This window comes from Pocillopora verrucosa, chromosome 13 (genome assembly GCF_036669915.1).
Source record: "Pocillopora verrucosa isolate sample1 chromosome 13, ASM3666991v2, whole genome shotgun sequence".
Classification (NCBI taxonomy): domain Eukaryota; kingdom Metazoa; phylum Cnidaria; class Anthozoa; order Scleractinia; family Pocilloporidae; genus Pocillopora; species Pocillopora verrucosa.
The window spans coordinates 15135245-15158620 of NC_089324.1; the positions used below are offsets into that span (position 1 = coordinate 15135245).

Here is a 23376-nt window from a genome sequence, read left to right on the forward strand (position 1 = left end):
TTAACTGAGTTTGGTTTTCTTTTCTTTTCTCGTATAAGCACCCAATTTTTGGTTAGAGGTCTATCTTGAATGAGATCCTTTTGGAATGGCTTCTTTTGCACTCAACCCTTCAATTATTCTGTTACGATGTTTTATCTGACGGTGCATAGTACCCGTAGGCCTCTACGTAGATGTTCACTTTGCTTGTCAAGCAAAGATAAATCAATAGCTTGCCGTCGATATATGCACATGCATCTGCGTATACAGCGACTTCTGAGAAAATTTCCCATTGCCTGAAAACATTTTTAACGCTAAATTGACTTAAATTCCAAGGGCGTGGGTAATATATGCAGACCCTTCTCAACAATCAGAACATCACAGTGGTGAAACATAACACCAAAACTTGTAGATTGATCAATATTTTATAGGGAAGGCTACATTCTCTTTTCCAGCTAATAATCTACATGGAGAAATTTCTCAGTTCTGATTGGTTAAGATAAATGCAGTTTTCAGGTAATTCAGTAGAGAGTTAATTCAGTGCAGAAGAGGGTTAATTCAGTGCAAAGAAAGAAACAAATTAGACATTCTCATTGGTCAATAATTCTCACAGATAGCCAATCAAATTCGAGCCTTGGATGTCGCAACAAAATTTGAAAATTTGCGAGCGAAACAATGGCCGGCGTTTTAAGTAGGTTTTCTTTCGCCACCGCAGCTGATAAACAGCTTAAACAACGAAAACACTGTAAAAATCACTGGTTTTTGGTTGTCGGTTTGGAAAAAGTGGTGTTTAGAGAAGGGAATTGCCGAGGAAATCGAAAATTACGAGCCGACCCAGCTTAACACTTTGTTCGAGTGATCCAACGCCGAAATTAAAAACAAACATGGTAAAACCTCGGAAACGACGATTCCATTTCATCGAAAGTGATTCAAACACAGACTGAACAATTCCTTGAAATGTTTAGCCGGACTTTGAACGTTCTTGCACCTTAAAGATGTGAAGATATCATTGCATATTATTGTTTTGATCGTACGCAGTTGTTTTGACCGAGCGCACGGTTTGAATAAATTATTTTTTGCACTTGATGCGCGCGCTTTGCTTATGATTAATTATGATAGACCATCTCGTATTTTTTTTTTCGTATTTTTCCTACGGGCTTGTGCAATTTTGTTAGTCTTTGAAAAAATTTACTCGTGCTTATTTATTCCAAATTGCACTCGAAATCATGTGATTACCTATACTAATAATCTACATGGAGAAATTTCTCAGTTCTGATTGGTTAAGATAAATGCAGTTTTCAGGTAATTCAGTGCAGTAGAGAGTTGATTCAGTGCAGAAGAGGGTTAATTCAGTGCATAGAAAGAAACAAATCAGATATTCTCATTGGTCAATAATTCTCACAGATAGCCAATCAAATTCGAGCCTCAGATGTCGCAACAAAATTTGAAAATTTGCGAGCGAAACAATGGCCGAAGATATCATTGCATACTATTATTTTGATCGTACACGGTTATTTTGACCGAACGCACGGTTTGAATAAATTATTTTTGCGCTTGATGCGCGCGCTTTGCTTATGTTTAATTACGATAAGCCATCTCGTATTTTTCTGAAAACAGGCTGAATTGTGTCCATTCATCTTAAAATTGGAATAAAATATAACTCGTGACATCCCTGATTTTCCGTTTTTTTCTTATTAATTCCAGAAAAACGGGGTAAATTCGGAGAATTCATCCCAAATGTGGAATAAATTTTAAGTTTCCATATCCAATCTTAAACCCGATCCTTTATTTTTATTTCAATGAATTCCAGAAAAACGGGGTGAGTTATGAGAATTCATACCGTAAGTGGAACATATCCTAAGTTGTCATATCCAATCTTTACCCCGATTTTCCATTTCCTAATGAATTCATTCCAGAAAAAGAGGGTAAACTCTGAGAATTCATGCTACAAGTGGATAATACCCGAAGTTTCCAAATGCCATCTTTGCTCCGATTTTCCATTTTTTAGTGAATTCTAGAGAACCGAGGTAAATTCTTAGAATTCATCCCACAAGTGGGATATAACCTACGTTGTCGTGTCAAATATTTCCTGATTTTCCTTTTTTTAAATGAATGAAATCCAGAAAAACAGGGTAAAATCTGAGAATTCATGCTACAAGTGGATAATACCCGTAGTTCCCATATGCCATCTTTACCCCCGATTTTCCATTTCTTTTTTTCAGCGGTGAATTCTACGATTAGTGCGAATCGTTAGCCCCCCAAAATAAAGCAGTACGCAATAACTTAATATGTATTTAGGCGTTTTTTATAACGCCCGCTTTCAGTTATTATTATAAAATAATTCAAATAGTACGCGCGCTCCGATTGGCCATAAAACCATTTTAGATGAGCGTATGTAAACACGGTTTTCGTTCCTCTTTCATTAGTTATTTTATAAAAGAAATGTAAAATGGTTTCCGTGTTTACATAGCCTGATGTAAACACTTGGGAGGTTGGGAGAACACGAGATAAGCTGGAAACCACTCTGCTTCACGACGTGGTTTCCCACGCTCATCTCGTGTTCTCCCAACCTCCCGCGTGTTTACATCAGGCTATGTAAACACGGGAACCATTTTACATTTCTTCATTAACTTCCATGGAAATTCAAAACTTAGGCACACCAGCGTGCTATATAATATACTGTTCCTCTTTAACTGTAATCACTCCGTAAAGAAGTCTCAATTAGAGACGAAAGGCGTCCGAGATAAACGAGAAACTTACAACTACAAGAAGTCACAGGACGAAATTGCAAGAATCCGTAAACGGAAACGTGGCAGAAACATGTTAAACCGTTCCGGAAACACGACGGATAACCTGTGTTTCCGTTACCGGTTTAGTGACGTTTTCTCGCGTTTCCGTTGCTGCGTATACAACGGAACTGGACCACTTTTACGTAAACATAACGGAAACATGGAGTTGCATGTTTCCGCCACGTTTCCGTTCACGGATTCTTGCAATTTCGTCCTGTGAGTGTTTCTTTGTGCGGCTGGCTTGTCTTAGTTAAAAATAAAAGATAGGAAAAATTACAAATTTTAAGAAAAGTGTTTTGGTGAATTCTAGAAAAGCGGGGTAAATTCTGAGAATTCGTCCTACAAGTGGAATAGATCCTAGGGTGCCAAATGAAATCTTTAACCCGATTTTCCGTTTTTTTGCAATGAATTCTAGAAAAACGGGATGAATTTTGAGAATTCTGCCCGCAAGTGGCTAACACGCTAAGTTCCCATATGCCATCTTCACCCCGATTTTCCATTTGATTAGTGAATTTTAGAAAAACGAGGTAAATTCTGAGAATTGATGCTACAAGTGGCTAACACGCTAAGTTCCCATATGCCATCTTCACCCCGATTTTCCATTTGATTAGTGAATTTTAGAAAAACGAGGTAAATTCTGAGAATTCATGCTACAAGTGGCTAACAGGCTAAGTTCCCATATGCCATCTTTACTCCGATTTTCCTTTTTTTTTTAACAAATTCTAGAAAAACGGAGTAAGATCTAAGAATTTATCCTCCAAATGGAATAGATCCCAAGTTACCATATCCAATCTTCAACCCGATTTTCCATTTTTTTTTCAATGAATTCTAGAGAAACGGGATTAATTCTGCAAATTCATCCGCAAGTGGCTAACACGCTAAGTTCCCATATGCCATCTTTACCCCGATTTTCCATTTGATCAGTGAATTCGAGAAAAACGGGGTAAATTCTGAGCGTTCATGTTACAAGGGAATAATAACCGAAGTTCCCATATGCTATCTTTACCCAGATTTTCCTTTTTTTTTCATTGAATTTGACAAAACTTCGAATTCATCCGCAAGTGGCTAACACGCTAAGTTCCCATACGCCATCTTTACCCAGATTTTCCATTTGATCAGCGAATTCTAGAAAAACGGGGTAAATTCATCCTTTAGGTGGAATATATCCTACTGACTTGCCATAGCCATCTTTACCCCGATTTTCGATTTGATCATTGTGTGAATTTGTCGTAAACGGGGTAAATTAAGACAAATCCACCCAAAAGTGCAATAAATCCAACGATAATTTAGAAACAGTACTAAAAAAAGAATAGCTAAAATCAGCGGAACCGCAATAAAATCACACCACAATCTACTATCAAATTTTTACGGAGGGCTCGGTGCGATATACCAAAAACCTACAATATTCAAAATAAACAACTGAAGGCCAACTTCTGTGATTGAAGGAAGACTTCGTGACGCACACAAATTATCACAACTTTGACCTCTCAGTCGATCTCACCTGCGGCAGATCAGCGAAGCGTCAAAAATATATAATTTTATGCCGACGAACCATAATCTATGATCTTCAACTATTAAAGAAAATAAAACAATTGTGATATGACGCCACATTGTGCTTTTGTCTCAGCTTGTGGGTAAAATGTTGTCAGTGGAGTCGCAAGTCGAACAATGAAGACAGTAAATAAAGCAAGACTGCAAATAAAGCGTGAATAATAAGGCATCCTTTAGTCGAAAGTCGCTTTGTTGTTTACGTAACTCAGTAGTTATTCTTCCACGTTTAGGTTATAACAACGATGCGATCACACGGCGCTAACGAAGGAACGATACTTGAACTTCAAAGAAAATAATATGAGAGGCCAATAATCCGGTTAGCAATGATCATGCGAACAGCATGTTTTCTTGAGATCAGTTACCGGAAAATACTGGTCAAATTTTCCACTTATCCCGACCCCCCCTTGAATGAGTACTTTTGCTTGAAAACATTACTACAACGAAGTCTCTTAACCAGTCCCGAGCCGCGTGTCGCTCGATAGATCACAGGATATGATTGGCCACTGTATCACATTACGTCAGAGGACATATCTGCAATAAGAGGACATAAGTGCAACGGTACAATGTGGATTGGCCTGCCGCCATCTTGAATTCGCAATGTAGGTGGACCCTGGGGGAGAGTTTGACCCATTCCCAATCAGATGATAGAAGAAGCCTTAATTTGGACATTGAGGGACTCGTTTCCAACAAAATGCACCGATTATGTGGTCGAGACTTGGAGGGAGCTCTTCCGCTTTATAACTGCTATTATGATGGGAGGACTGAGGAGAGCAAGCACTGGCACCCTGTAGACTAGGAATCAATCGAAAGGAAAACTGAGATTTACTAGAGATGACTTTAAGAGGACACCATCGTAAAGTGGACAAAATAAACATAATAACAACTATTCTGGGAGAGTAACGAGGTATATGAGTTGTAAGAAGCCAGACGTTGCGCGAAGATCGAGACGAATGAAAATTGAAACAGACAAGGAGATAGTTGCGTCCTATGAAGCGCGCAGAAGATAAAGTTGAGGATAAGAGAAGTGCGCGTAAAGATGGGAATAAAGGAAAATTGCAATGAAAAAAAAGGAAGGAACCAGAGGAAGGGATGCGCAAATGTGAAAAGGTGTAAAAACTTGTATGAGGAAAAAGATAAAAAAAGACGCACACATGTAACAGTATGAACACGTCCGTCGGCGTTCAAAACCGTGTGGCAATACGGAGAACAATAGACAGTGAAAGAGATACAATCGAAGAGGTGACGCGCTTTTGTTAAGTAGGCGGGAGTTTGAAACATGGAATTTTAGTACACTGTTAGCTGCACACAATTATCAACCTGGCGCGCGGGTCAAAACAAGCATTGAAGTCCCCATAGGATCTGCTTTCTCTACATCTTACGTGCATCCTAAGAATATGGAGACAGACACTGTAAATCAACGCAGTTTTTGTATTTTATACACTCTATATTTCTCTTACACAAAGAAGTAAAAAAATGAGCACAATAGAAACTGCATTAAATCGTTCAAGGCATTAAGTAAAATACGCGCTAAACGGAGACGCTAAAATGAACCCATTTACTCCCAAGACTGATCATAATTTAAATTCTCCTCACGGTATTAATACACCGACAAACATGGTGTCAATAACAATTAGAGAAAATCCAAACCGGAGGATAATCTTTTACTAGAAACATAATGTTACATCGAACTCTCGGAACAAGCGGCAGCAAAGAGAAACACATTCTTATCAGTTGGGAGAATTTTTCTTCAGAACTTGGGAGTTCATGAGTTAATTAATATAAACTAAGGTAAATGAACAATTATCTTCAACTTAAAATAAAAATAGCATCAAAACACTTCACACGAAATACACTGACATTATACAAACCATGTTAAGTTCAAACTGTCCCCGCATGTCTTTAAAATCCTGTTACATTATATTTAACCATGTGTGAGGTTAACTATTACATTTCATACCAGCATTTACCAATGGTAGTTACAATAATCTGCAAAACTAAGATTGATTTTACAAAGCTTTCTTCTAAAACAGCATTGATACAGTATATCCTAAAACTTTTGACCACATAACGGGTTCTAATTACAAAGTGTGTTCTAAATACCAAACTATAAATTCTTAAACCTGACAAAAATATTATCAGACATCTTCAAATCATGCTGAGGTAAATTTCAAGCGATGAAAAAGTTTGAAGAGGTGATTCTCAACAATTAGAAGTTTTATCCTGAAGCCCTGAACTTTTTCAACTACGCATTAGGTTTACATTAATTAATGAGCCTTTTCACCGAAATAGTTCCCATTGAGGACTTCATGGCTTACGTTAACTGCTTCTCTCATTTATGAGCGTAAATATTGTCGTACTAGAAACAACAAATTCCATGTCACATACAATAAAAGTCACACCTATGGAAACTTTAATTATAGTGAACTCTGCGTCCCCCTTTCCTAGTTTAGATTACATGAACAATTTTTAGCCTCTCTGTTGTCGTTCTTTAAAACGAACGGAGAAGTGTTTGGTAAAACAGACAAAAATTGGCCAGACTCGTTTGATTGAAAACAAGATTGTAGCCAGCTTTTTGACTAAATTTAAGCCTCTTCCCTCACAAATTTCAGTTTTTGTTTCAACATTTGCAAGAGTCATATTATCTTTTAGTAAAAGTCAAGCGGGCAGAAAACAATTGTAGGCCGGGCCTACGGGAGTAGAGGCTGGCTACACCCCTAAAAGTAGGTGTAATGTCTCTAACATATGGTTAGTAAATTTAATAACATCATCTCTGATGGTTACTTCTTCAAATTAAGCTTAGAATGGCTATCTTGGCACTGACAGAATTAGATTGCATTAAAATGGATTGAGTTCAAAATGGTAATCAATTTTTTTGTAAAGATTTAGGTAAATTGTAATAAAGTAATTTATGATGTAGAAAACGGTCTAAGATCAATTCACATATTCAATTCACATACATATTCAATCAAAGTTTTGGAAACAAAAATTCGCCAACTTTTGTAAATGACGAATTGTTTCTTTGCTTATCAAAAGCTTAGAGCATAAAGGTAATTAAAATCCGGTGGAAAAGCCCCTGGTTGGGTAAAAGAAATAAACTTTAAATTATTTTCCATACAACTGATTGTAATACAGGAACAGAGCTGGGTGACATGTTGGTGGAAATGGAAACCTCGTTCATAACAGAGGCCTTGTTGCATTTTGTTCCCTTCGCAAGCATGTAAATTTGTTAAGGTAACAAAAAATGACAATTCCACTGATCAAAATATAATGAAATAGACTGGTTTATTTCTTCACCATAGTAAAGTTGCACATCTCAAGTTCCATTTAACGAAAAAGTAAACTAAGACTAATGAAAAATAACACAAAATTTCCAAAATAGAGAAACATTTAAACCTTCCAAAACCTTAAACCTTTTTGAGATGAAGGAAAAAAAGCAATTTTTCATCTATGTGATTTTACATTTCACTTGTCTCTTTCCTTTGCCATGAAGTCAAGAGTGACGTCATCTCCAATCAGCGAAAAGGGCGCCCAGTATTTGATGTCGTGGAACTTGTCTGATTCTCTGAGGCTTTTCATGGCCAGGTTCAGTGACTCGCTCGCAGGTTTACCTTCTGCAAGGTAGTGATAAAAGCTTTTCATGAACTCGATAGTAGCCTCGTCGTCAATCCCCCACAAGGACACCAGAACAGAGCGAGCACCAGCCCCCATAAAAGCGCGCGCGATACCAACCACACCTTCAGCCATGATTTCGCCCCAACCACTGTGGGAGCAACTGAGCACAACAAGTTTGGCGCGAATTTGAACATTCAACACATCTCGAATCGTTAAAATGTAATCCTCCTCCGTAGGCACAGTAGATATTCGGTCTGGGTCAGGTGTAAGAGCAATTTCGCCAGTTTCCGGACATCCGTGTGCCGCAAAGTGAACTAAGGAAACGGAACTGAGTCTTTGCAACACCTCATGCTTCGTGGCCTGTCTGCCAGTGATTGGCGTGATATTCAGAATTTTTCCGATCATTTCTACTTCTTCTTTAGCATACGGAAGCTGCACGAGGAGTTCCTCTCCCTCGCTGTTAGTAACCTCGGATACCCACGGATCTCCTACAAGTAACGCACCACTGCTTTTGTGATAATCATCTGGGCAATGGGCAAGGAGTCTAAGACTTGTTAACGATGGAGCGAGTCGGATTCTGAACGATTCACACAGGTAATTAGAATTACCATCCTTCAATGCAGCGTAAGGAGCGAGCCACAGGGGTCCATCGGGAATAATGACTAGCTCATCCCCTTGAACCAGGTCAGCCACCGGCTTCATAACGATATCATACAAAGTACTCAAAGCATCCAAAGATGGATTCTCGCAAGCACCGAGCACGAACGCCTCGAGGGACTGGCTAGCTTCTTTTTTCTCTGAAACAGAACCATTAAGTTTACTTTGTCTTAACTGAACTTGTTTTCCTTCGGACACAACCCAAAGATTGACGTCAGCTTTGTCCACTGCCTGAAAGACGGTGTTTGATGGAACGTTTTCATAAACTGCTAAATCTTCATCGCCTCTGTGCTGACTTGCTCCACCACAAAAACTGGATTCCATAAGGTCGGTCAGAGCTTGAGCTCGTCCTTGCTCAGCAGCAAGTAAGGCTTGATCTATATTACCTTGTTCTACGAGAACTCTACACAAATCCGTATACGCCATCTGATACTGATTTCGAAAATGAACTTTCCACTCATCTTTAGATTTTAGAAGTACTCTTAAGGAATTGTATAAGTTTATGCTAGCTTGATAATAAACAACAGCTTTAGGCAGTCTACCAAGCGACTCAAAAACACATCCTACTGAATAGTAGGCCTTGGCCTCTAAGGATTTGTCTCCTACTTCTTTAGCAATTTTAAGCATTAGCTGGTAATAATTGTTGGCCTTTATCAAATATCCCAGAGTTCGATACATATTGCCAAGATTGCCATAAGCGTTACCCTCCCCGCGCTTGTCTCTTACTTCTTTCGCTATTTTAAGATGTAGGCTGTGGTACTCTATGGCTTTTTTGAAATCACCCAGACTTTCATAAACAGTGCCAAGATTGCCATAAGCGTTACCCTCCCCACGCTTGTCTCCTACTTCTTTAGCTATTTTAAGATGTAGGTTGTGGTACTCTATGGCTTTTTTGAAATCACCCAGAATGTCATAAGCAGTGCCAAGATTGCCATAAGCGTTACCCTCCCCACGCTTGTCTCCTACTTCATTAGCTATTCTAAGATGTAGGTTATGGTACTCTATAGCTTTTTTGAAATAACCCAGACTGCGATAAGCATTGCCAAGATTGCCATAAGCACCACCCTCCCCATGCTTGTCTCCTACATCTTTAACAATTTTAAGATGTACGTTGTGGTACTCTATGGCTTTTTTGAAATCACCCAGACTAAAATAAGCATTGCCAAGATTGCCATGAGCAACACCCTCCCCATGCTTGTCTCCTACTTCTTTAGCTATTTTAAGATGTAAGCTGTGGTACTCTATGGCTTTTTTGAAATCACCCAGACTAAAATAAGCATTGCCAAGATTGCCATAAGCTTTACCCTCCCCATGCTTGTCTCCTATTTCTTTAGCTATTTTAAGATGTAGGCTGAGGTACTCTAGGGCTTTTTTGAAATCACCCAGAATGTCATAAGCAGTGCCAAGATTGCCATAAGCGTTACCCTCCCCACGCTTGTCTCCTACTTCATTAGCTATTTTAAGATGTAGGTTATGGTACTCTATGGCTTTTTTGAAATCACCCAGACGGTGATAAGCATTGCCAAGATTGCCATAAGCGTTACCCTCCCCATGCTTGTCTCCTACTTCTTTAGCTATTTTAAGATGTAGGTTGTGGTAGTCTAGGGCTTTTTTTAAATCACCCAGAATGTGATAAGCAGTGCCAAAATTGCCAAAAGCTTTACCCTCCCCATGCTTGTCTCCTACTTCTTTAGCTATTTTAAGATGTAGGTTATGGTACTCTATGGCTTTTTTGAAATCACCCAGACGGTGATAAGCATTGCCAAGATTGCCATAAGCGTTATCCTCCCCATGCTTGTCTCCTACTTCTTTAGCTATTTTAAGATGTAGGTTGTGGTACTCTAGGGCTTTTTTTAAATCACCCAGAATGTGATAAGCAGTGCCAAGATTGCCATAAGCTTTACCCTCCCCATGCTTGTCTCCTACTTCTTTAGCTATTTTAAGATGTAGGTTGTGGTACTCTATGGCTTTTTTTAAATCACCCAGAATTTCATAAGCAGTGCCAAGATTGCCATAAGCGTTACCCTCCCCACGCTTGTCTCCTACTTCTTTAGCTATTTTAAGATGTAGGCTGTGGTACTCTATGGCTTTTTTGAAATCACCCAGACTAAAATAAGCATTGCCAAGATTGCCATAAGCACCACCCTCCCCATGCTTGTCTCCTACTTCTTTAGCTATTTTAAGATGTAGGTTGTGGTACTCTATGGCTTTTTTGAAATCACCCAGACGGCCATAAGCATTGCCAAGACTGCCATAAGCGTTACCCTCCTCATGCTTGTCTCCTACTTCTTTAGCTTTTTTAAGATATAGGTTGAGGTACTCTATGGCTTCTTCTCCCCGATTATATAGATCTATGACTTTCTTGACATCACCTGAACTTGCACCACTGTTGTGATGACTTATAGGATCTTTTTCCTCCATGGACTTATCTCCCACTTCACTGAAAGACTGAAGTCTTAATGACAACAAGATCCTGTTGTTTTTGTCAATCTTTTTTATGTTAAGGGTTAAAAATGTGGAAAAAACAAAAAAGATTATGTTTCTTATCATATTGATATGTAATAGTCCATTTTAACATTTGCGTGCTCGGTTCCCAAGCCTCTGAACAAGAGCGATGATTAAGGGTGACCTTGTTATGATAAAAACATTGTTGCTTTTTAAATGCAAACTACTTTGTTATTATCGTTTCTAGATACCAGTCTCTATCACAACAAGGTCACCTTCAGCCTCACTCCAAATATCAAAGGCTTGGCAACTAAGTAAACAACTATAAAATGGCCCATTAGGAGGGCTTTGCATGAAAGGTAGATGATTTATCAACATTCCGTCTTAAAGTCAGTTATGAAGTAAATCTACACTTCAAAAAATGTTTTTTCTGTGTGCAGCCTCAAAATTTAACGCGAAATATCTACATTTAATCCCTAGTTTCCAAAAACTGAGCAGCACTTGCTCAATTTTTTAATTAATATAGCTTTAACATCAGACAAATGTTTTACAGCAGTGGAAGAAATGAGTCTACAACACAAATACATGTCTTTAAAATTTTTATTTGTCGATAGGAAAGCAGGAAGAAAGTTTCCGAGTCTCTAAGTAGTGGAAAAAGGTCGAAGGCAAGAAAATCTGCATAAGATATGTAAACATTACCGAGCTTTTTGTTCTGGCTTGTTTTAGAGAGATCATCTACCCAAGTACCATGTATAAACTGGATGAATATTAGTCTTCTAACCCTTTAACTCCCGTGAGTGACCAAAAGAGAATTTCTCCTTACAATAGCAATACAATATCAATCAGATAAGTGTTGAGAGTAAAAAAAAATATATCAATTTGAAAATAATTAGTTGATGCAATACTGAATTCTCTGTACTAACATTACAAGAATTGTATGGTTGACAGTAAGGATAATTACAAATTTGGTTTGGGAAATTAAAGGGTTATTTAAACTAATGTACCAGTTGTTGGCATGGATAGTATAACCGAGTCAAATTGGCTAAAAGGAGTAATTTCATTAATAACTTTTCCTACGTTTCTTAATAGCACACACTTAAAGTATATGAGCTGACAAGTTCCCATCATAATTAATACCCTTTAAACATCAAATTATGGAAACTATTTCCATTATACCCACGGTTAAAAATGAAAGATTCCTTCAAAGGATACAGCTAGTCCCTTATCACACCAAGTGATTGCTTCTTCAAATCTCTTCAATTCAACACAAGCAGTGGCTCCTGTAGGCAACAACACAAAGAAGCATACTTTACTGTAGCTCAATTCTAAGAAAAGAACCTGAAACCATTGAAATCATTACAGACCAGAAGAAAAAAAAAGACAAAACAAAACAATACAAAAAAACTAAACGGTAAAGAATAAACAGGCCCTATTAGGTTTCAGTTAGATTTATTTAGCTTTACAGACAACTGAAACTTCTAAGAACACTTAAATTGGGATCAACAACTCCCACAAAAACACTAAGAGTTAGGTAAGTCCTGATCCTTCTTTTTAAAATAGCTAGATAGTGACTTAAGAGCGTGTCCACGAGAGCACCGGGCAGTCGTGCTACATGCCATCTCACCGATTTCAATGAAACTTTGCCAGTTTAAAGGGTCTACCCCTAAACTCAAAAAGACAAACTGGTTTCTGTTTTAGTTTTTTCCGGGGGGAGATAGACCACCCCCCGGTTTTTCTTGGTTTTCACCAAGGAAATCGTTTCAAATAGGTAAATTGTATGAAGCTCTCACTGCGATGGTATTTAACCGATTACTTTGAGGATTTGCACACATATTCTTACATCCTTAGTTAATGGTCGCCGCGAGTATCAGTCAGTTTGATTGACGGCTTGTCAATCAACAGAGGCAAATATACGACTGTGTTTTAAGACTTTTCATTCATCCAAATATTTGACAACTTTGAGATCAAATATCTCCCGTTGCCAGAAAGCTACAACACTTATCTTAATTACCCTTTATAACCCATCATGTCATCTCTGAAATTCATCAAAAAAATCTTTGGGCACTACCGTATTTTTGTCTTGGATGCCTTTTAAAATCTGCGACTGTGACAAGTTTCTCTCCACTACACCTGTCACGCACTTCTTGCTCTAGGCGGTCACTTGACGAAATAAACCAACATTTTTTAGCTCTTTATACAAGATGATTGATCAAGAAAGGTGAAAAATGTGAAAAACTTTCGAGATTTTTTGTAGGAATGGAAAATCTCACGTTTAGAGAGATGCATGTTGATGAAAAATCAATGGGAAAATCGTTGCGTTTCTTTCTTCAGTCGTTTATTACTTTGAAGATTTGCTAAATTCAGGACATAGGGCTTTTCTACAGAACAAAACATTCACTAGCCTATACTTTGATCATCTATTATCATTATCGCACAGTTTACAATAAGGAAACTGTAACAGGAAAGGAGATTTTAAAGTCACATGTCGCCTGCTTGTTGACGCACAAGTTCCCGAGTGTAACAACTTCGGCTTTTCCTTAACGCGAATGACGGGAAACTCTGCCCCCCCCCTTATTTGTTAGGAAATATCAATAGCCCCATAAATTCATTAACTACGCCATGTTTCCAGAAAATAAGACTGGAAAATGTTTTTTCCACTTTCCACCATCAAGAAATTCCACGTAAAGGAATAGTATTTGTAGGGTTACTGCGTGACCTTTCATGAGAAGTAAAAATCGTTCATCTTGTTTTTTTCAAGAAGGAAATTCTAGGAGGTTCCTAAACCTTCTGTTATCTTATTTTCCTAATTTGTGACTGCAAATATCATCTGCATTTGCTATTATTTTCGCTGATTGTCATGGCCTTTCCTGCGTGCACGTGCGAGCTAGTTCATATACAGGACTCTTTCGAGTTTTTCTGGGTGGTGTCGGGCTTAGGTGTGTAGATTTTGTGGCTCAAAAGATATCTGCACGCTGCAACACGTTTTTTCTTCATTTGGATTTTCACTCTCTTGCTTGCATTATCACACATTTATGTTTTTTTATTCCCTCAGCACGTTCCCTCAGATTTGGAAGTAGGCCATGAAAAGTCAATATTGACCAGAACTGAAATCCTTTTCTATCACTATTTGTTTCAGAGAACCCCCGTCATTTGTGACTTTATTTCTCAAGAAAATGTGTTTTTATTTGCTATTTATTTCCATTAGAACATGAAACTAGGTCCTGATAAGTTTTTTTTGTCTCGTGACTCCCAAAAACTGTGTTTGCGACAACATCAATTGAGAAATCAAAGGCAATGACGCCTTAGAAATTCGCTTGTAGCCTTCTACCTGCAGAAGGCAACTCCATATTATTAAACGTTCTAAGACTTCTGTAAACTAGAGACATTGCGTGATGTTGAAGGGTGAAATATTTACACTAAATCTGTGACCCTCAAACGGATCACGTACTCGTACATGTAACGTCCGGAAAATGTCACGCATGTATAACATCGTAGGCGCACCTGGCGAATTCTATCCACTGGCTTCAATAGCAAAGAGACAACTTATTTACTACTTGTATATGAGCAAGCTTGTCTACCCTACTTGAAGAAATCCTTGATAAAGTCTACTATTGTCAGACGAAATACGTGGGAGATAAATACAAGTTTTTACTTTCTCAGTTCGTGCAGTGATGCTCACTAGTTTGTTCCATCAAAAACGCTTTTAATGTGAAGTCACGTCGACCTCGACAGAAAAATTAAGCTCACCCTGTCATAATCAATGGTTTGATACCGTAAGTACCAATTTAGGTACATCATTGGGCTTTGATCACAATGATAAAAAAATGTGCGTTTCCTCACGCTCGCCACGTTTATTCTTTGGAAAATTATTTTACTGGAGGGCGGTGTCGCTTACCTTGGCGCGTCTTGACTCTGGCCGATGAAAATTATCGAGGTGAACTCCATGAAATTCTAGTCAAATGTTTTAAAAACTTTGTCTACCCTTGATTTGCATGCAGAAAATAAAGGCAAATTCCGAACGGTATTTCAAAACATTTTATTCATTAGTCATGAACTGTTTTATAGGAGCCCGAGGAAAAAGCAAAATTGAAACAACCGGCGTATCGGTCAAATGAATCCCAATTTTTTCAACAAGGAGTTGGTAAGTTCATTTTTCCTAGTAAATTTAAGTGGGGGTCATTTTTTTGTGACAGCCGATCAAAGATAGACATCTCTGAAACGTCTCTGAAACTCTTTTTAAAAAGAGTTTACACTTCCGGTAATATTTTCCTCCTTCTCGCAACAGCGCAACAGACATTGTTAATCCTATGTAGTGTAGGTGTATCAGTTGTATTACGTCTTCATAGTGATGCCATATAAGAAATCGAGTGTCTAAAAAGCTCTCAGTTCAATCTAACACTCGAATTGATAAAGTCAAGATGGTGCAGTTGTCTTGTTCATTTGCAACTCATTTTTCTCGCGTTGGACGGGGACGGCAACAGCTCATACCTCTAAATTCGTGGGTATACAGCTTAAAAAAAAAACATTTGAGAGACGTCGGTGTATCCCAAACATGCGTTTCGTCCGAGATGGAGCTTATTCTAGCGCGTATTGGCTTATTTGGAGATTACGAAGGCCGCGATTTCAAAATGTACCTCAAATATCGTGCACAACTTGGTGTAAGATTCAGACCTTCGGGTTCGTAAATGCCAGTATCCTCCTCATAAAAATCGGAGACATAACGTGAGAGAGAGATGAATCTGCAGATGGCAGAAGAAATCAAAGCTGGTGGCGAGTCTTCCTGGTGGCGGCAAGGTGACTGTAAACCTAAATAGAACGCGTACTGTAGCTGCTGTCTTAGAGTCGGCAATGAATAAGGAAGAAGGGCAAGAAGAGCGCTTATCTGAACATCAGTTTTCCTAACTGGTGATTTGTGACTGAGATCAACTTTATATCATATGATTGCTAGAGATACGCAGGTACTGTAGAGGCGCTCACATAGATAGAGGTGGGCGATCCTCCCTCTGACTTAAGAACTGCGACAAGTTTATAGCGCAGACCAACTGGCACGGTTTGAAGCACCTCAGTGTCTCACTAGGCTCATCACATTAGAAACCTTCAGCAAACTAATCGTGGAAGCGGGTGGTAATCAGCAACGTGCACAGATTTCTGAACGCAGGTCATCGCGAGGACTATACCCAATCCGTCATAGACGGAACAAGAAAGCGAGATATTCTTGCTAAAAGAAGGATGTATCAAGACGTTTCAGTCATTGGCTGCTATCCAAATGTACCCTGACAAAGACAAACGCAGTGAAGCCGACAAAAAAATTCCGCCTAGGATAAGATCAAGAGGAAATGGACTAAGACCGGCTTGCCATTCTATAGGGATGGCTACGTTCAAGAAAGGACCTCAGGTAAAATTCTGACGAACGATCCCTAACTAGCCAAGTGGACTTTGGATGGACTCTTTGTAAAACACAAAAACAGCCACCTTTTCTCAGAAAGCAGAGAATTATCTCCTAGACGTGTGCTGGACAAGGGAGGAAGCTAGTAAGGCAACCGCCTCTAATGTGACTTCCCAAATATCGAGTTTAAGAGACGACACCAGCCAGAAATGTTGTCTAAGACTAACCGGTTGATACAGCAGCAAATCACTCGATACTTCAGCCGGTTATCCGCCGTAACAAAATGGTTTATTGATGAGGTACCCCTCTGTAAATATGAATGAGGACGGAGAGGCCGATGCCAATGATCTAGCTTCAGAATTCGAAACTGACCGAACAAGGCAGAAGATAAGGAGGGACCTTACAAAATTAGACGAAGACTGCAGGAGAGGGTACAGCTGCTTTTAAGCTAAAAAAAAAAGACATTTGCATCTCACTTTTCTTTCATATTTATTGTCTTTGCTCACGAAAACAACTGGCTATGTCTTAGGATTTCATCAGAGGAGATTTGCAGGAAGCCTACTCGTCAAATTACTGCTGGATCATTCTTATTTTAAAATTTTACAAGTCACGCAATTAAACCCAGCAACACTCGATCTAGAGAGATGTGGATTTATATGTAGTAATAGAATGCTTGAAAAAAATATGCGGATATTTTACAATCGAAGCAGGCAAATAATCATAGAGATCTGCAGATTATTCTGAAATTGTTATCTAGCAGACAGCATGAACAACGCGTTTGAATAATTCCCACGGAGAGTCTTCGGGTCACACAACAGATGTTAGCTTAGCGGAGTTCTACATGGAAATGTTCAATGGCGGTAAGTGACAACGACAACACTATTTGAATTTTATTTTCAGGATAGAAGCACAGTTTTTAGTCCGATAGAACAATTTATATTTGCTTTCGAGCGAGAGCGCAGAATTTCTCGTCTGTGAAAGCCGAAGCTGTATCACACTGGAACATGTAGTAATATCAGCCAACACGCAGCATGTGACTTTAAAATCTCCTAAAATGAGCAATGATGATGATAAACAATCAAATTATAGACTAATGAATGTTTTGTGCCGTACAAAAGCCATATCTACTCATTTAAGCAAATCTTCAAAGTAATAAACGACTGAAGAAAGAAACGCTACGATTTTCCCATTGATTTTTCGTCTACATGCATCTCGAAAGTTTTTCTCGAAAGTTTTTTCACATTTTTCACCTTTCTTAATCAATCATTTTGTATAAAGAGCTAAAAATGTAGGTTTATTTTGTCAAGTGACCGCCAAGAGCAAGAATTGCGTGACAGGTGTAGTTGAGAGAAACTTGTCACAGTTGCAGATTTTAAAAGGCATCCAAGACAAATGATTTTCAGAGATGAAATGATGGGTTATAAAGGGTAATTAAGATTAGTGTTGTAGCTTTCTGGCAACAGGAGATATTTGACCTCAAAGTTGTCAAATATTTGGATGAATCGAAAAGTCTAAAAACACAGTCGTATATTTGCCTCTGTTGATTGACAAGCCGTTAATCAAACTGATACTCGCAACAGACATTAACCAAGGATGTAAAAATATGTGTGCAAATCCTCAAAGTAATCGGTTGAATACCATCGTAGTGAGAGCTTCATACATTTTACCTATTTGAAGCGATTTTCTTGGTGAAAACCAAGAAAAACCGTGGGGTGGTCTATCTCCCCCCGGAAAAAACCAAAACAGAAACCAGTCTGACTTTTTGAGTTTTGGGGTAGACCCTTTAAACTGGTAAAGTTTCATTGAAATCGGTGAGATGGCATGTAGCACGACTGCCCGGTGCTCTCGTGGACACGCTCTTAACATATCTGACACCTGTGACTCATTGAACTTAAGGAACTAAAATTTTCATGCTGAAATTTTGCGTTGCATTCTGCTTTGAGTTCTTCATCCCGTTCAAAATAATATTCTCATCATGATTAATGGAAAGTAATGGCGTAACAGTCAAGAGCTGGATTCAAATGTACATCAGGGTGGTCTCGACCTCTTAATTAAAGTCAATTGAGACAAGATTGATCTCCATTTAACCTCATTTAACTTTAGAGTGTTGAGTTCTTTTTTATTACTATTATTATAGCACAGCTAACATATCTAACCTCTCACAATTGCCTTAAGGAAAGTTGGATTTAACTCAATGGCTGCTTCTGCATCCCTCAGTGAATCCTGGTGATTTCCTGTTATTGAAATAAATATCTCTGATTAGCCATACATGTTGCAAACCAACTACCATTACTATAATTTTGGAAAAACTTGTGATGCTCATTGATATCTGGGGTAAGAGGTTACTTCTTTGTATATTTGAGAGGCCAAGATAAGATGTAAATTTTTCCGGGCATGCATTCAAAATTATCACCTTTTTCAGAAAACTACTACTGACAACTCAATAGCTTCAAAATAGAAAAAAAAATGCACATTAAAGCTCTCATCATCTTACCAAGTTTAGAATGTGCAATTGCCCTGTTGTTGTGCAGTTTGGCCTTCAGTTCTTTGTCATTCCAGCTGATTTTAATTCCTTTGGTGTAAAAATGAATAGCATTGATGAAATCTCCTTTCTTGAAGGCCTCATTACCCTCATTCCTATAAACATCAGCTGTGGCTGCAAAGAAAAATAAAATAATTCGAAAAAAAATTAAAAAATGGGTGTGAAAGTCTGTGGTCGTAGTTAATAATTATCCGTGAATAGTCAGAGCTGCCAAGATCTGGAGATTTCAAATCTGCAGATTTTCAATAGTTATGATGATGCTAATGATGCAGGTGACAACATGGGTAAGAATAATGATGAGAATTAAGCATCACTCAACTTGAGGCAAACCCCTGGAGATGAGAGATTTTGGAGATAGGTTTCCTAAAATTCCTATTCCCTGAGCAAAATTAATAAAATGTTAAAATGCCCACACAATCTTATGTAAAAGGCGAAATAATTAGCAATTTCACTTTCCACTAGTTGATCAAGCTTTAAAAACTAATTGACCAAGCTTTAAAACCTAGACCTTGAAGCCTTATTTCTTCTGAGACATTTGTTAGTGAAAGTGCACTATCTGCCTTAAACACCTCCATATTCAATGATAATTAACACTTGTACTCTACTGGAAATTAGATGTGACAGTTTTTATTCAAATTCCCTAACGCCAGTCAGGCAGGGTTAACCCCCTCCCCCCCCCTCCCCCCCTCTTTGGCTTGGATGAAGATCAAATACCTGTGGGTTGCTCGAGGAGAAGGGAGGGAATGTTGAAGGTTTCAAAGTGATTGTGTTTCATTAAAATAGAAAGAAGATGATGATGATGATGATGATGATGATGATGGTACCTATGATGCAAACTTACACAATGGGTTATATGATGATCAAATAAAGTCTTAACTTATTATAACTTTGTGTTATTGCTTTGAACTGTTAGAAAAAAAAAGCAAAAGTTTCTGTGTCATAGATCTTCTCAATGAACAGCATATTGTAATCATAGAAGAGAGTCATGACTGGCCAAATATCCTTTAAAGTGGTCATACAGTGTATGTATCCTTTTCCACATCTGCTTGCATTCTTGAAACTGATCCTGATCGAATAGAAATTGTTCTAACAATTACTGAAGCCGAAGTTGAACCTAGCTCACCTCGTAAAGTGTCCTCGTCAAAATTTGGTGCATTTTCTTTGTCAGGTAAGTCTTCATTTTCACATGGAACTTTAATTGAACTTCTTCCTGTAGCCATAGCAACTGTAAGAAGACTGATGCTTCTTACAAAGTTGTTCTTTTAAGTCATCCTAGCCTGAAAAAAAAGGTGATTGCAAATGGTTTATAAACATCAGCTCAACATATTACCCAGTTGCAAAATAAATATTTTTTTTCCCTTCTGAGAATGGGAGGGATACATAGACACAAAATCAGAAGCCAATTAAGAGCTAATGTCAACATGCATCAGACAAACGGCGGCAAGTCACCCAAATTCGTTTTTTCTCCTACTTTCATATTTTGTAGCCCAATATGTCCTAATAATTGTGGTGTAGTTTTTTTGTGAAAATACATTTTTAAAATTTTACAAGTCACGCAATTACCCCTGCAACCACTCCGATCTAGATAAATGTGGATTTATATGTAGTACAGAATGCTTTAAAAAAATATGCGGATATTTTTACAATTCGCAGCAGGCAAATAATCATAGAGATCTGCAGATTATTCTGAAATTGTTATCTATCAGACAGCAATGAACAACGCGCTTGAATAATTCCCACGGATAGTCTTCGGGTCACACAACAGATGTTATCTTAGCGGAGTTCTGCATGGAAATGTTCGATGGCGGTAAGTGACACCGACAACACGATTTGAATTTTATTTTCCAGATAGAAGCCCCAGTTTTTAGTCCGATAGAAAAATTTCTATTGCTTTCGATCGAGAGCGCAGAAGTTCTCGTCTGTGAAAAGCCGAAGTTTGTATCACACTGGAACCTGTAGTAATATCAGCCAACACGCAGCATGGGACTTTAAAATCTCCGAGAATGAGCCCTGATGATGAGAACAATCAAATTATAGACTAATGAATGTTTTTTGCCGTACAAAAGCCATATCTACTCATTTAAGCAAATCTTCAAAGTAATAACGACTGAAGAAAGAAACGCTCACGATGTGTCCCATTGATGTTTTTCGTCTACATGCATCGCGAAGTTTTTTCTCCGAAAGTTTGTCACCTTTTTCACCTTTCTTAATGCAATCATCTTGTATAAAGAGCTAAAAATGTAGGTTTAATTTTGTCAAGTGACCGCCAAGAGCAAGAATTGCGTGACAGGTGTAGTTGAGAAGAACATTGTACACAAAGTTGCAGATTTTCAAAAGGCCTCCAATACCCCCAAATGATTTTTCAGAGATGAAATGTATGGTTATAAAGGGTACTTAAGATTAGTGTTGTAGCTTTCTGGCAACGGGAGATATTTGACCTCAAAGTTGTCAATATTTTTGGATGAATCGAAAAGTCTAAAACACAGTCGTTTATTTTGCCTCTGTTGATTGACAAGCCGTTAATCAAACTGGTCACTCGCACAGACATTAACCACGGATTTAAAAATATGTGGGCAAATCCTCAAGGTAATCGTTTGAATACCCTCCGTAAGTGAGAGCTTCATACATTTTTAACCTATTTGAAGCGAATTTTCTTGGTCAAACCAAGAAAAACCGTGGGGTGGTCTATCTCGCTCCCCGAAAAACCAAAACAGAAACCAGTCCTGTCTTTTTTTAGTTTTGGGGTAGACCCTTTAAACTGGTAAAGTTTCATTGAAATCGGTGAGATGTATTTAGCACGACTGCTCTCGCGGACAACGCTCTTAACATATCGGACACCGGTGACTCATTGAACTTAAGGAACTAAAATATTCCATGCTGAAATTTTGCTTGGCAGTCTGCTTTGAGTTCTTCATCCCGTTCAAAATAATTCCCCTCAGCATGATTAATGCAAAGTAAATGGCGTAACAGTCAAGAGCTTGATTCACTGTACATCAGGGTGGTCTTCGACCTCTTAAATTAAAGTCAATTGAGACACTTGATCTCCATTTAACCTCAGGTTAGACTTTAGAGTGTTGAGTTCTTTTTTTATTACTATTATCATAGCACAGCTAACATATCTAACCTCTTCACAATGGCCTTTAAGGAAAGTTGGAGTTAACTCAATGGCTGCTTTCTGACTCCCTTAGTGAATCCTGGTGATATATTCCTGTTTATTGAAATAATATCTCTGATTAGCCATACATTTTGCAAACCAACTACCATTACTATACTTTTGGGAAAAACTTGTGATGCTCATTGATATCTGGGGTAAGAGGTTACTTCTTTGTATATTTGAGAGGCCAAGAATACGATTTAAATTTTTCCGGGCATGCACTTCCAAATTATCACCTTTTTCAGAAACTTCCTACTGACCACCTCAGTAGCTTCAATATAAAAAAACAAAATGCCCATTACAGCATCTCATCATCTTACCAAGTTTAGAATGTGCAATCGCCCTTTTGTTGTGCAGTTTGGCCTTCAGTTCTTTCTCGTTGCAGTTTTCATTTTAATGTCCTTTGGTGTAAAAATGAATAGCCTTGGATGAAGCTCTCCTGTCTTGAAAGGCCTCATTTACCCTCATTCCTATAAACCTCAGCTGTGGCTAGCAAACAAAAAATAAACTAATTCGAAAAAACATTAAAAAATGGGTGTGAAAGGCTGTGGTCGTCAAAGTTAATAATTATTCGTGTATAGTCAGAGCTGCCACATATCTGGAGATTTCAAATCTGCAGATTTTTCAATAAGTTTATGATGATTCTAATGATGGCAGGTTACAACATGGGTAAGAATAATGCTGAGAATTAAGCATCACACTCAACTTGAGGCAAACCCTTGAGATGAGAGATTTTGGAGGATAGGGTTGCATAAACTTCCTATTCCCTTAGCAAACTTAATAAAATGTTAAAATGCCCCACACAATCTTATGTACAAGGGCGAAATAATTAGCAATTTCAACTTTCCACTAGTTTGATCAAGCTTTAAAAACTAATTGACCAATCTTTAAAACCTAGAACTTGAAGCCTTATTTTCTTCTGAGACATTTGATTATTGAAAGTGCACTATCTGCCTTTAAACAACCTCCCTATTCACTGATAATTTAACACTTGTACTCTACTGTAAATTAGATGTGACCCAGTTTTATTCAAATTCCCGAACGCCATTCCGGCAGGGTTAAACCCCCTCCCCCCCCCTCCCCACCCTCTTTGGCTGGGATGAAGATCAAATGCCTGTGGGTTGCTCGAGGAGAAAGGAGGGAATGTTGAAGTTTTCAAAGTGATTATGTTTCATTAACAATAGAAAGATGATGATGATGATGATGGTGGTTACCTATGGGCAAACTTACCACGGATGTTATATGATGATCAAATAAAGTCTTA

The 23376-nt window shown here is 38.2% G+C and overlaps 1 protein-coding gene across 1 annotated transcript; it reads right to left on the reverse strand.

Annotated features, from left to right (window-relative positions):
• Positions 1-5732: 5732 nt before the first annotated feature.
• On the reverse strand, positions 5733-18977 carry LOC136277913 (tetratricopeptide repeat protein 28-like). Its single transcript, XM_066160792.1, has 5 exons — positions 18911-18977; positions 18573-18650; positions 12243-12310; positions 9290-11075; positions 5733-9172 (listed from the first exon to the last, which is right to left on the reverse strand). The coding sequence occupies exons 4-5, from the start codon at positions 11004-11006 to the stop codon at positions 7779-7781; spliced, it is 3111 nt and encodes a 1036-aa protein (XP_066016889.1). The 5' UTR covers positions 11007-11075; positions 12243-12310; positions 18573-18650; positions 18911-18977; the 3' UTR covers positions 5733-7778.
• Between the last annotated feature and the right edge of the window lie 4399 nt (positions 18978-23376).

Excerpts from the sequence above, each read along its gene's own strand:
- LOC136277913 (XM_066160792.1), bottom strand. The coding sequence starts at position 11,006 with ATGGAGGAAAAAGATCCTATAAGTCATCACAACAGTGGTGCAAGTTCA. Across the intron at positions 9,173-9,289 it reads AAGAGACAAGCGCGGGGAGG|AGGCCAAGGCCTACTATTCA; the intron begins GTAACGCTTATG and ends ACAAATCCTTAG.